Below are 14,529 nucleotides of genomic sequence, written 5' to 3' on the forward strand. Positions count from 1 at the left end.
GACTTTGTCAAGGACCTGCCGTAGGTCAAGAGAGGAACGGGATTTTGAACCCAGGTCGGCCGAATGTTACATCCTCTGTACTTGGTACAGCAATTGGCATTTCCACAAAATGGCCCTTGTGTCCGTTCCTTCCACGTGGACTTACACCCCCTGGGACCACAGCACGGCCCAACCACCTAGGGTTCGCCTATTGCGGCGGGAGTCAGGAAGCAGATTCCTACAACAGTCCTGACTCGCAGCCTTTTTGCTCAGCGGCCCTCCATGTTATGTTTACATTTGTCAGGTTAACGCCTTCTGATTTTAGTTTGAGAACGGCCCTTCAGCCCGTCCTGGCCAAGAGCTGGATGGGATGAAGAAACGCGTGAGCGAGCGAGAGGTCGTACATGTTTCTAGACAAGCTATTTTAACCCCAGGCGTGTCTCCCTTGGCGCCCCCTTGCTTTCAGGCTCCGCGAAGTAAACTGTAAATGCCAGTCTACTTTCCACCAGGATGAAGTGTGGAAAGAAGCAAGAGAGGGTTGTCAACATGGGGGACGAAAAGGTCTTCAGATCTGTCTCGCGTGGGAGGCGGACCTATAATGTTTCTCCTGCTGGATCTACTGTGCCATTTCAAACATCATTCCATCCATGTTTATTCCTTGAGGTGGATGTATCTTTCAGAAACAAAAAGAACCCCCTGTGTGGCAAAGGCCAACCCATCTTGGGGGAACCCATCTGTCCCTCCCCAGCAGGGAGATCTAGGAGAGAATGAGCTCATTTCTTGTTAACCCTCTGATTTTTCTTGTATGGTTTTCATTTTTTCTTTAATTTGGGAGGAAGGCAGACTTAGAAATTCATCAGCCCTCCTAATGAGGCAGTTTGGTCTTCATTCTTATGCTAAGTGCGTTTAGAAGCTCCTGCGAAGTCTCCGGCGAGTTCTGTGTTTTTTCTGACATTGCTTGTGGCCACACCACCTACTTCTCATTCATTTCACAAAGACGCAGCACAGATGTCTTCAGGGACCTGGGAGGTCTTGATTCTGTCTATAGAACCATAATAACACTCAACGAAAGAAAACTTTGGCTACTGACCTTCTCTGCCACCTGCTAGATCCCGCCTCTGCAATTTGTCTGACTCTTTTGCCTGCAGACAAAAGGCAGCCTGAATGTGCAAAGGTGGCTAGACTTCTCTCCTTTGCAGGCGGAGACGAGGGAAGAAGTACCTTTGGATAAGAATGTCTCGGGTGGCTACTTTTACAGTGTGACGCGGGCACGCAATTGGTTACTTACAGATTTTCCTGAAAGGTCAGGACTGCAACTTTTTGGTGCTCCATATAAAAGAAGGCCTCAGAAAACCTTCGGACCTGAGGAATAAGATAATGTAAACAATTTAACTCGTTGGGTGGGCACGACCTTGATTTTTCAGAGGGAACTGGGGCTCACGGAGGTAAGTGGCATGTACTGAGGACAGCTGAGCCCCCCACCCCGGGGGTCTGAAACAAATACTTCCACAGCTACCCTCTCTCACTTGGGGCTCTTAGCCCAAAGCTGGCTTATGGACACAGTTGAATGCGTGTTTGTGAATCTGTTCCTGCATTGCTTTCTGTCATGTTCTTATTCAGGTTGCATTTCTTCTACTAGAATATAAGACACTCGAAGACTGTGACCATAAGTAAGTGCAGGCGAAACAGAATTTGCAAAGCCAGTCATGGAAGTGTGTCCGCTAAGTGCTTTGTGGACCCAGATATTTGGTTCTCTTGCTGTGAATGAGGAGACCAACATCTACTATGCATTAGGACCTATCCGTATGCACCTGAGCTGGTGGCAAAGAATAAGATCTTACATTTGAAAACACTTTTCTAAGCACTCGCCACACCCCTCAAGGCAGGCTCTGTTATCATCCGGTGGCCAAGGCAGGGTCTCGTGAACGGTGGAGGCAACAGTCTCCGAACTGAACAAGTTCATAAAGCCTCCCTGTGAGCTGGTGGTGGGGTCAGGACCAGCACTCAGGACCAGCACTGACTATGGAAGTCAACCCCAATTCCTGTCCTGCCCAATGAACTAACTGTCGTCAAGCTTCCTCAAGGGATCCCCCGCGCGCATGATTAGAGATTGTGTACCATTGGACACCTTACCCTCAAGGTGTGATGTTCCTGGGTGAGGTAAGTGGTCACCTGGGAGTGCAGAGTCACCGTGTCTAGGAACTGGGTCCAGAGAGCCATCAGGTGGGAGGTGAGCCAGGCGAGATCCTTACTTATCTGCTCAGCGATCTTCTCTGGATTGTTCAACACCTGGAGAGGCAAAAAAAGGGGGTAGTAAAGAACCTCTTCCCCATGGAGCTCCTGCAGTCTTCCTCTTGGAAGACCCCTCTGCTTTTAGTGCGTCGCTCCTTTCTCTGGGTTCTGTATCGCGTTACATCCTGAGTTCCGTCCTCTGTAGTCTCCTCGGACTCCAGTTCTTCATGGCCACTCTTTGGCAGGTAGAACCCTAGGCACTTCCCCACTCCATCCCTACCATTACATCTGGTATCGTATGTCACCGCACAGAAAAAGAAAACGAGAATCAGAGGACTATAGTAGCACAGCCAAGGTCACACAGAGCTGGGAATCAGTGGCTCAGCTGTCCAACCACAGACCCATAGCAGCAAGCTGCCTTTTACACAGGAGGCATTGAGGATGCTTCCTGAGAAGTGCTTCCGTCTTTGTAGCCTCAGGGCACCAACGAGTCTAGGTGATTCCCAAAAGGGGGGGTGGGGTACCCAACAGCCCTCCGCCATCCTCCCGCCATCGCTCTAAATACCTTATGGGGGATCACGGTGGCCTTAACTACAACTTGAAGAAGCCAGCCTAGAGCCTTTACGGGAACTTTGGACAGCTTGAGTGTAGAACTGGGAGGCCATCTGCTACAGGGGAAGGGGGCACTTTGGTTCTGGAGAGGGGAGATCAGCTCTCCGAGGAGAGGCAGGAAGCCAGGTGTCAAGGTCGGACACTGACTTCTAGGCCTCACCATGGGTTCCACAAGCACTAGACGTGCATCTTCCATGTCCCAGGCACATGTTTGGAACAAACAGGGCCACAAAGACAAACAAGAGAAGGTCTCTGCTTGCAGGGAGCCCCACTGAGCAGAGGAGAGTTAACCATGGGGAGGGTTGGGGATCTCTCTATCATGGGCGATGCACCAGGGACACATAACCACAGCCACTTCAAGCCCATCTCTGCCTTCCTTCTTTGCCCTGGACCTCAGCTTCTTCATCTGTAAAATGGGTGTGCAAAGCAAGTGAGCACTCAGTGGATGTCATAACAACAGGAAAAGTAAGTTCAACGCCTTGCTCACAACAGTGAAGTGCCTTTTGCTTTCCTTGGACTAAAGGCTGATGCCAGAGGAAGGCAGGTGGCTGGAGTGAGGCATCTATCTAAGAGGAAGAAAAGGAGGCAGGGAGGAGTTTTGAATCCAGTAAGCTTAATTCTTTAGGTATCATTAGTTTATAATTAAGGGCTGGCTTCTAGATACAGGGTGTCAACCAACTGAAGCCATCTCTGAGCTGCTTCTTCCCACAGGAAAGGTCACTTTTTGATGAATACACCAGCTGCAAAACTCCCAAGTGGGAGAACGGCCCCACTTTCTTCTGATGGGAAGCTTACTTCCCGCAGCGGCTCTGTTAGGAGGCAAGGGTCAAACGGGCACTGTCCACTCTTGGTTCAGCCCCACCGTCGGTGGCCAACGCCGTTCAGAAGCGGAAAAGAGAACAATGGGCTGGGGAGAGTGGGGGACATGGTCAGCCCCTGGGAATCCTCCAGGCTGGAATGTGAGGTCTTTGGGTGGAACCAGGAGTGGCCCCTCTTCCCCACTTCCCCTCGCTAATGAGCACCAAACACGTGCATCAGCGTTCGGCACCGTTTCACCCCTGACACCACAGCCTGCCTTACCTCTGGCTCCCTTCCCTTCTGGCCCAGGGCACGCCCTGCCCCGGCCACACTGTCCCGCTTCCCGTGGCCCGAACACACCCAGCTACACCCACGTGCCAGGCTCTGACCAGACAGCACGTCCACCCTGAGGACCTCCTTTCATCAGCCAGCTCCCTTCTCCCTCCCTTCGTCACTTTGGACTTGTCTGTTCCCCACCAGAGAACTGTTCAAGGAGCCAATGCGGTCCCCCTTGTTCCCGATGATTCTTTAGAAACATCTACCTTCTCAAGGGTAAGTCAAACCTCGCTCTCCTGAAGCCTACTTGACCTCGCACAGACCACGCTCATGGCACCCGTGGCCACACGTGGTTCCTACAGCCCTCCTTTGACTGCGCCGTGAGACTCAGCCTTCTCTGTATTCCCAATAACTACGCGCTGGTGGATGAGCAGTGGGGATCTAGTCACTCTTTACTGAACAATCTGGTGACTCTGCATAAGTAAGAGGCACCCCAGGACTCGGTAACCGGACCTCCCAGCCATGGCTCTCCCACCCCCGCCGCAGTGGAAGCAGGAAACACAGCGTGAACCCCGAGCTCGGCCACCACAGCGATAAAGCGAGAAAGCAAAGCTACTCATTGAACGTGTCTTTGGGAGAATTATATTTTCCCCTGGTTGATTACAGAAAGGGCTCCAGAAAAGGTTAAGGAAGCTTCTAATTAGGCCACAAGAGGACTCTCTTCCCTCTCACAGACGCCTGGGCCTGTGTCATTACAGATGATGGGCATGGAGGGGCTTCTCACGCAAGACCGAGGAGAGGCCCTTCACGCGAACAAGGAGGCAGCCGGGCCCCACGCTGCTGCGGGTGAAGCTGCCTGAGGAACGCTCCACCACTCACCCCTGCCGGTCACCTGGGTTCTAACCGTGCACCTTTGTTCACTCTCGCACCCCCGGTTTATTGAGTGACTGTTATGTGCCAGGGGTGTGCGGAGCTTGGGGGAGCCACAGATGATTACAGCCAGTCCTGGAAGAGGCAGATGGCCCCGTGACAGTCAATCATTTAGAGAGTTATAATGTACCTACTAAGTGCTGTGGGAGAGATGTGTACTGAGTACTGCAGAAGGGTCAGGGAGGCTCCTGGAGGAAGTGATAGCTGTGTTGTGTTCTCAAGGTAAATAAAAGCCTCTGTACCTTCCCTGAACTAACCAGGTTCTCTGACACCCAGAGGTTTGCAGTTACAGAAGAGGCCCCTGTCGTCAGAGTGATCATACAACGTGGCCGGGTCCCTCTGGGTCTGTGAACAGTTCCCACATTCGAGGGGAGGGGGCCTTGAGGGCATGCTGGTCATTACTGCCAAAGCCCCACTCCGCAGTGGAGATGTTCTGGGGGGTGGGGTACAGCTTGAGAGGTTCCCTGGGGAAGGGAAGCCCAGGCTGAGGGGATCAGCCTCTGTGCCCGGCCTCACAGCATGGCATAGGGGGGTCGTACCTGCACTGACATCTCCTGGAAAATCTTATAAAGGTACCATCTCCTGCCCCAGCCCAGATCAAATCAGAATCTGTGTTTAGCAAGATTTCCACAAAACAAACAAACAAACAAACAAACAGATTCCCAGCTATTTCTTAAGCATATCAAGCTTGAGAAATTCTAAAACTGGAGACAGAAATGGATGGTACTCAAAAGACCTTCCACTGGCTGAGCTCTGTCACTCCCTGGCTCTAAATAATCAGAGCTGTGAGGTGCCCTCCAGAGTCCGTGTTGAAAAGTAACCGTGCCACAGACTGTGGCTGGCCACGGGAGAAGTCGCCGTGATCACAGGGGACAGTCACCCTCTACAGCTTTTGTTTCCTCTGCTAGGCGACTGGGTTAATGAAACCTACATGCCCAAACCTACAGACCAAAGCAAGGATTCATTGAGAAGGCTTGTAACATCCTTATCAGCGGGGTCATTGTTTTGAACCACATCACAAAGATGTATTCAGGCCTAAGTGAAATAATTAAAAAAAAAACCAAACAAACAAAACCCTCTGGCAAGGCAACTGGCCAAAAAAAAAAAAAAAAAAAAAAAAAAAAAAAAAAAAAAAATTCCACACAATTAAGTAAACAAAACAAGAAAAACCCAGGCCACCTCAACTGGTAGCTGTTCATCTATACCTGATAACTTATTTTTAGTATTTCCTGCTAGGAGGGTACAGCTTGAGGAAAGACCGTTCAACAATTTAAGGTCTCCTAGAAGTCTACAGCGGCAAACAAGAAAGAGTCCTTTGTATGAAAGGAAACCCAGTCCTTCTGAATTCTTAAAGAAAACTGGCAATTGCTTTCAGGTAGATAATCAGCATACGGTGAGCATGTCTGTTGTACCGAAGCACGTGGCTCAATATCACTAGAACCTTCCCGTGTGGGTAGAGAGCACACCCCATCCCTTCCCGGATCAGGATGCACAGCAAGAACATCAGCGTGTGTGACTGTTCCCTCCCTGCCGCTGGGCACACACACGGACTCCTTCGTGGTTAGCCTCTCAGAGAGCCAGGAGCCCCTCATCCTACACCTCCCGGTGGAGCCCTGACCTTACTGGCAGCTTCTGAACAAATCTTTCTGGCCAGGCTGCTAGCCCTGGGAAAGTGTCCCCATCACTGTATTGCCAACGAAGAGCAAAGTGGTCGGCACACAGTAGGCGCCTAATAAGTGTTATACGATTCACATGGCATAAAGATACATGTGAACTGCTCCATGACTACAGAACTCTATGTTTTCAACTTTTGGTAAATCACTGGAAAAGATTCCCCGCCAGCCCCCACCTCCATCCATCCCCTTTGAGGGACACCTCACTCCTTGGTGTGACTGACCACTAGGTGGCGACGTCCTGCCTCTGAATACTTGCTGGGCTGTGAGCACCCTTTTGGGGAGTCAGGGAGGGGGCTCGGTTTCTTCGGCCGCCAGCACTAGGGCAGCTCTGTAGCTGAAGCCCATCCCCAGTCCCTGCTTCCCTTCCTCTCACCCAGCCACACCCTTACATCAGTGGGCTACTTTGATTGCTCTGTACAAAATTAAGCCTGCAGCCACACCATCACTCAAAACCAGGGGTCTGGCGCCAAAGGAGGAAGGCAACCCACTGACTGTTCATGAGACAGACTCAGCGGCAGCCTGGCTCTCACCCGAACCATCACAGGGACTGGATACGTCAATATAGCAGTGGGTTGCAGACCGCCTTGGGGCCAGGCGCTGAGCCCACCGCTTGGTGGTGGCCACCCTTTGGTACCGCTGTGACAAAATGAATGGGGACAGGTCTGTGCGTCCCCCTGCATTTTCAGGGCTGCTCGGAGGGAGTGTCCAGTGTGTCACAGGTGGGAGCCAGTGTCCAGTCCACACGAGCCTGTGTTGTCACTGGCTTTAGCTGTAAATGTGATTAGCTACCCTTCCTGCCTCAAGACCCGCTCTCCTTCTCGCCTCCTCCACATGGTCCCCCATGAGCTTGTCACCTTCCTGCATAGCTCCCTATGGCCTGGGGATTAATCCAAGCTCTTCACCATGCAGGGCACGCAGGCTCCTTCATCGTTAGCCCAGGCTCCCCGACGGAGCCTCAGTCGCCCCACTGGCTCTCCTTCTGGGAGCCCCGTTCACTGATGCATAATCCTGGCCTTGGCCCTGAGGCTCTCCGTTTCACCTCCATTGCCCAGACTGTCCTCTTACTGGACACCACGAGGCTTTCTCCCACACAGCCTACGCTCTGGGGTCCACTAGGATCTGTCTCCCCACAGCAATTTAGCTAGTGACACATCCTCATGAAGTCCCACAAACACACACGTCTGTGTCCGTATCTGCAGCCTCCACCAGCACGCAGGGTCTATCGGGACAGAGCCAACAAGTGGCAATGGAACCGTGTGCATGTGTGAGCTCATTTCGCCCTGAGAACGGTCCTGTACACGCGATAAAGCAGTCACCCAGAGGGGACATGGCCTGGCCAAACTGGACAGCCAGCCCACATCCTCAGGACTGTGCCGTGCGGTCCGGCAGAAGTGGCCTCTGACCACTGACCCTCCCTGGTGGCGATGCCCAGGGGTTGCTGAGCTGGTGAATGAGCGTGCTGACTCCTGCCTCCTCCTGGAGACGAGCCAACAGCCTTGGGGTGACCACAGCTGCTCCAGGGTCACTTGCTGGGACCAGTGTGACCAGGGTCACCTTTGGTAGCATGTAGCATTCCTGCAATTCATGAGTACACCCGTTCATTCCACAAATGAGCCCTTCCAGGCACTGGAGGTTCGAGAGTGACCAAGTCACTTCCCTAGGCTGTGGGTCCCCCAGGGAAGGGGATCCCCGCTGAGCCCTCAGGGCCTAGTGCAGGGCCTGGCGAGTCCTGGGGGACTCACAAAATGTTTGCTGAAACGAATCGGAACTCCTGAGCCAACTCTCCCGGGTAGTTCGCGGAAACACTGACCCTCTGTGGTCACGGGGACAAGTGGAGCACGGCCTTTGAACCACATGCCCTGCGGGGCACGTATGGTGCCAGAACCTACTTTATGGCCAGGGAAGTGACAAGCGAGGTCGCGTGATGATTGTAGCAAACAGGATGGACAGCTTTTTGTGCGTTTGTCGCCCGCCAGGGCCGCATGGGGATGCCCCACGAGCTCCACCTCCATGGTTTGCAAACGATGATTCTGCTTCCCAGGAGGGCGTTGTGGAGGAGGCGGGGAGGGCTCCAGCGCCTCTGCGGCCGGCGCCTGACCGTGTTCTGCCAAGTGCTGTGACTCTGGGCGAACAACCCGTCCTCTGTGAGCTGAGCCCTGATGCTTCATCCGCTGAGAAAAACAGGATCGCCCATGCTGGAGAACTGCTGCGTCCGTTAACTGAGGAAACGCACACAAAACAGCAGCCCGCAGCCCACCAGCATGAGAGCTTACGACCCGGAGAAAAGGAGGTTAATCAAAACCAAGTGATTGTGTCTCCACTTCACAGATGAGAAAATCAAGGCCCATAAAGTTTAAGCAACTTGTCTAAAGTCTCACGGTTAGTAGGTGTCGAATTCAAAGCCAGGTCTCCCTGGTGTGGACGGGACCACTTCTGCAGTGTGTCATGACTCCGGGTCACGACCACAGTCCCCCATCCACCCGCCACCTAGTGAGGTCACCCTGAGGAGAGGAGCACGGCAGGAAACTGAGGCAGAGGGCCGGGCGCTGCACAGCCCGGGAGCGGGCACCCCATCTCCCTCCACCACTTACTGGGTGCCCTGGCCGACTGTTTCTATAAAGGCAAAGTCTCCGGGCGCCCGGGTGGCTCCGTCGGTTAAGCGTCTGACTCTTGATTTCAGCTCAGGTCACGATCTCACGGTTCGTGAGTTCCAGCCCCGTGTCGGGCTCTGTGCTGACAGTGCAGAGCCTGCTTGGGATTCTCTCTCTGCCCCTCCCCTTCTCCCCTCTCTCTGTCTCTCTCAGAATAAATAAATAAACCTTTTCAAAAAAAAAAAAAAAAAAAGAAGGCAGAGTCTCAGAGGTTACAGGGGGAGACTGCACACCACAAGCCCTTAAACTGCACCTGCCGCAGAGCGCACACTCGGGAAATGCTGGCTGTCTGGGAACCGGTGCGACACAGGCGCGGCCACCAGTGGAGAACGCACAGGACACCCCAGCTCTGACTGCACACCGCGTTGGCAGCGGGAGGAGAGACGGTCGGCGGGGTGACGAACAGCCGTGCACGGCTGCGTTTTCTAAAACTAGAACCAAGCGTTCGGTAATTCACAGATTGCGCCTCCTTGGGACACTGCAAGGGGCAGAGCTGAGACCCCCGGTTTTCTCCGCACGGCAGACCCCTGGGCCGGGCACTCGCAGGGCCCTCTCGTGAGCTCTCTCCTGGGCCCCTCAACAACAAGCACGACACACACACACAGGAATCCGAGGCCCGTAAAGATCTTAAATCGCAGGTGCAGGATCACGCAGCTGACGCGAGGAAGGGCTGGAGCCTGGACTTGAGCCTGGAAGCCTGTGGACCTTTCCAAGGTGCCGCCACCCTGATTCACTCAGGGGAAGGGGAGAGCGGCGGCCCCTGCTGTCTTCCGCCCGGTGGACCGCTTTGCCGTCCCTCTGGTGCACCGCCTTCATCACCTCCACGTTTAGGGGGTGTATGCTCCTCGTGGTGGCATCCAGGTCCCTTGCCAGCCATATCTTTCCCTTCCACACTCTCTAAGCAGACTTCTTGTGTCCCTCACGTGTCCCCACCTGTATCAGGAGCAGTGCCTACGATGTGACTCCTTGCTGACCGTGACACCTAAGCCCCACCTTTCCTCAGGGCTCCCAGCAAATGACCCTTCCTTTCTAGACCCTTCCACACCCCAGCACGCAGCACGACCTCTGTGCTCTGCCTTACTACCGGGAGGAAGTGTTTTGCTGACTTTATGACGTGCTTTAGACCAGGGGCTCTCAACCCTGGTGGCACAGGAGATTCATCTGGGGAGCTCTTCCTTTCGAATTTTTTTCTTCTAGTTTTACTGGGAAATAACTGACATAGAACATTGTGCATTCCAAGTGTACCACATCACGATTTGATAAATGTATACACTGTGAAGCGATCACCGCAATCAGGTTAGTTAACACATCCGTCACTTGACCTGCTTACCATGCTTCCCCTCTTTGATGAGAGCACTTAAGATCTACCCTCGCAGTAACTTTCAAGTACACAGAACAGTCCTGTCACCTTCAGTCTCCACACCATGTATTACACTCCCAGAACCTACTCATCTTCTAACAGGAAGTCTGTACCTCTTGACCACCATCCCCCATCTCCCCCTTCCTCTGGCAACCGCCGAGCTGTGCTCTGTTCCTAGGACTCGGGTTTTTGTTTTACATTTCACAGGTAAGTGAGATCATACATGATAGGTCTTTCTCCGCCCGACTCACTGCACTTAGCATGATGTCCTCGAGATCCATCCACGTTGTGGGGCACCTGAATTGCTCAGTCGGTCGAGCAGGGCTGACTCTTGGTTTCGGTTCAGATCATGATCTCATGGTTCATGAATTTGAGCCCCACATCGGGCTCCGTGCTGTCGGTGTGGAGACTGCTTGGCATTCTCTCTGTCTCTGCTTTCTCTCTCTCTCTCTCTCTACCCTCTCTGCGCATGCTCTCTCTCCCCCTCTCTGTCCCGCCCTCTCTCTCAAAATAAATAAATACACTTAAAAAAAAAGATTCATCCACATTGTTGCAAATGGCAGGATTTGCTTCTTATGGCTGAATAGTATTCCACTGCAGAGATAGACCACGTTTTCTTTACCCATTCATCCGCACATGAACACCCAGGTTGTTTCCAGGCCTTTGCTATCGTGAATAACGCTTCAGTGGATGCTGGCGTGCAGACATCTCTCCGGGATGGTGATTACATCCTTGGATGTTTACTCAGCAGCGAAATTGCTGGATCCTATGATAGCTGCAGTTTTAAATATCTGGAGAACCTCCACAGTGTTTTCCACGGTGACTGCTCCAGTTTTTATCCCCAACAACAGTGCACGAGGCTTCCCTTTCCTCCTCATCCTCGACAGCACTTGACAGCTCTTGTCTTTTGGGTAACAGCCACTCTAACAGGAGTGAAGGTAATGTCTCATTGTGGTTTTGACTGCTCCGGGGAGCATTTAATGAATACAAATACCTGAGATCCACTCCCTCATACTCTGTCTCCACCAGTTCAGTCTGGACCCAGGCAAAGGCACATCTTTCAAGTTCCAAGTGTGTTTCTGCTGTGCGGCAAGGGTTGAAAACACTGGTCTACGAGACAGGGGCATCACTTTGCAATGAGATGGTCTTTTGAGCCCAGCTTCTAGCACTGACTAAAGTGTCACCAACCCCAAGCTGCCAGCCTTGGTTCCATCTTAATTTGCCTCTCTCTCTAGAAGGACAATGTGTAGTACGCACCTAGACCACCCAACGCAACGGGATGTGAAATTATTCCAGGGATCGCAGGTAACAATAGCATGCATTAGCCAAGTGCCTATATTCAGCACATAGTCTCGACGCACGCCTGATGAACCCTTGGCAAATGCAATTGTTTCCATCGTCAGTATCATCGTGCTGCTAGCCCCCAGCCATGGCTGAGGCCATCTGGGCACAGGCGCAAAGTCTCCATCACCCTCCGGGAGAGGCACACAGTTGGCCGTTAATACGTTTTGTTAAATGGATGAGTAATCGACAAATAGATGTAGTGTCAGCTCCAGGGACAGAGACCTGTTAACTGGTTTCTTTTTTCTCCCAAAGCCTCTCACAGAGAGCTAGAGGTCTAGTGGACACTTAGACCAAAGGGTGAGGGGGTAGAGGAGGTGCAGGTCTAGAGGGAGCCCAGTGTTTTCATCTCCGACTTCTACATCAAGCCAGCACCCATGTTGGCCCTGTACCTCGACTGCCCTTCGGACCCACAGGACCAGTTTTCTAATTACCTGTAGCTCAGAGCACAGCTGAGAAAGCGTTTCCTCAACAGCAAGGGACTCTAGGAAGAAAAAAAAAAAGATGCACAATAAAATGGACACACGCTGAAAAGTTGCAGTTGCTAACTACAATAAAGAAGCAAACGTTCAGGTTGGCGTTTGAGTCACAGAAAGAAACACACGGCCTGAGGACTCTCCCTCTTTCTCTTCTAATTGCCTAACGGGGTCATATTTATAAAAAGGAACCTGATTTGGAGCCCGGTGACCTCATACTAGATAAAGGTGAACAGCATCTCAGGGATGCCTTTCTGAGGAATAGAAGGCCCCCACATTCACACAGCACTTTGTGGGGTTCAGAGCGATCCCACATTCTCCTGGACTTCTGCAGGTATGTGCCTACAGGTGTGGGTGTACATGCATCCGTGTGTGTGACGCATGTGGGGCCTGGGTTTGGATCTCCATCAGCCAGGTGAATGCTGGGAAGCACAGAGAAGTGGAGTAGCAGAGCTGAACCCAGACCACTGACTCTGACACTGAGGGTCATCACGACCTTCCCTGCCACCCACAGAGGAGCTGGCGATCTCACCTCTGATCAGCAGGAACCTCTGGCCTCCGGCCAGTGGTGATTTAATCCTTGCATCTGCCTGTATTAGGACTCTCCCCTAGTTCTATGACACGTGGTCGGGGGTTTGCACTTGGCCACAGCATCAGGTCCCTTTAAAGCCTTGCTGCCCAGATGAGAGGGACCAATCCATCAACACCTCCGGATCCTCACTGATGTCCTGATAAGCACATGCCTTATCCCCCTGCCCCCATCCAGCACCTTCCTCAGGTCTGTGAGTCCCACCAGGCACAGCGGACTTTTGTCATATTGAACATGACTGCGTCCGGGGCATCTGGCACATAGTAGAGGCTTGGTAAAAACATGATGGTGAATGAGTGAGCAAATAAACCCAGTTCCTTTGGGCAAAAAGTTAAAACAACAAGTCAACTGTCTGTGTACAATCTCCATTTTCCTTTTGGGTTACGTAAGCTGTCTCTGATTCTGTGCATGCTTTTATGGTGTGTATAACATCTGAACCGGAAAAAAATTCGATGTTGCTACTGCATGATTCAGAGTAGTGCCTGACTTGTCTAGGGGGTCAGAGCTGGTAAGCCCAGATGGGAACATGGCACCACCATTCATCAACCGCCCTGTACCGACTCCTTCACCCTGCAGGCCAGGCACTTTGTACGAGGGATCTGAGGGGGCCTCTGCTCTCCAAGACCCCGCATCTGGTGGGGATGAGAAACATGCAAATAGGATATCACTCTCGTGTGGTGTGTGCAGTGCAGTAATGGACAACGTATGAGGCCATAAATACCTCCAAAGCCAAGACCGGCTCAGTAGGTCTAGGGGTGTAACTGGGGAAGCTGAGGAACCCCAGCAGGACTGTTCTTAACCCTGAACCAGGCTAAAGACCTGGCCTCTGTTCTGGAAGCAAAGGGTCCTCAGCAGAGGACTGACAGCAGAATCACACTGTGTCACCTGCTGTCAATGAGAGGGATGATAGAAGGGACCCTGCCCCAGGAGCCACTGCAGGAGCTCTTGTCTTAGTCCTGCCGTGCACTGCTGTGTGTGACCCTGAGCAGTCACTGCACCTCTCTGATCTCAGTTCCACCATCTGGCAACAAAGAGGGATTCAGGCCCAGTGATGTCCATGATGTCTGATGAAGTGCACGGAGCAATCCATCCCCAGAAAACCGAAGATGATGGCTACTGAGAGGTTTCCATAATCATCCAGATTAAAAAATATATAACATGTATTTATATACAAATATACAAATATTTAGATATCTATATTATAAAGTATACATATATTATTTATGTTATACATCAAAATATAGAAAATATATATTATTAAAATTATGTTATAAATAAAATGTTTATATATGTACATAATATATGTATATAATATATATGTATATAATAATATTATATTAAAATTATATGTTATATAAAAATATATTTATATGTGTATATAATATAATATAATATAATATAATATAGGGGCGCCTGGGTGGCTCAGTCAGTTAAGCGTCCGACTTCGGCTCAGGTCACGATCTCGCGGTCCGCGAGTTTGAGCCCCACGTCAGGCTCTGGGCTGATGGCTCGGAGCCTGGAGCTTGCTTCTGACTCTGTGTCTCCCTCTCTCTCTACCCCTCCCCCGTTCATGCTGTGTCTCTCTCTGTCTCAAAAATAAATAAACGTT

The 14,529-nt window shown here is 51.8% G+C and overlaps 1 protein-coding gene across 6 annotated transcripts in view; it reads right to left on the reverse strand.

The window, feature by feature from the left end:
• Positions 1-14,529, reverse strand: part of FAM135B (family with sequence similarity 135 member B) — a 293,649-nt gene that overhangs the window by 36,232 nt on the left and 242,888 nt on the right. For all 6 annotated transcript variants that reach the window (XM_058699176.1, XM_058699175.1, XM_058699170.1 and 3 more), the window contains exons 9-11: positions 12,290-12,339; positions 2,113-2,268; positions 1,268-1,341 (exon numbers count right to left, since the gene is read on the reverse strand). In XM_058699176.1, the coding sequence (XP_058555159.1) occupies positions 1,268-1,341; positions 2,113-2,268; positions 12,290-12,339 (280 nt within the window). The remainder of the gene's footprint in view (positions 1-1,267; positions 1,342-2,112; positions 2,269-12,289; positions 12,340-14,529) is intronic.

The sequence above is a fragment of the Neofelis nebulosa genome, chromosome 14 (genome assembly GCF_028018385.1).
Source record: "Neofelis nebulosa isolate mNeoNeb1 chromosome 14, mNeoNeb1.pri, whole genome shotgun sequence".
Classification (NCBI taxonomy): Eukaryota; Metazoa; Chordata; class Mammalia; order Carnivora; family Felidae; genus Neofelis; species Neofelis nebulosa.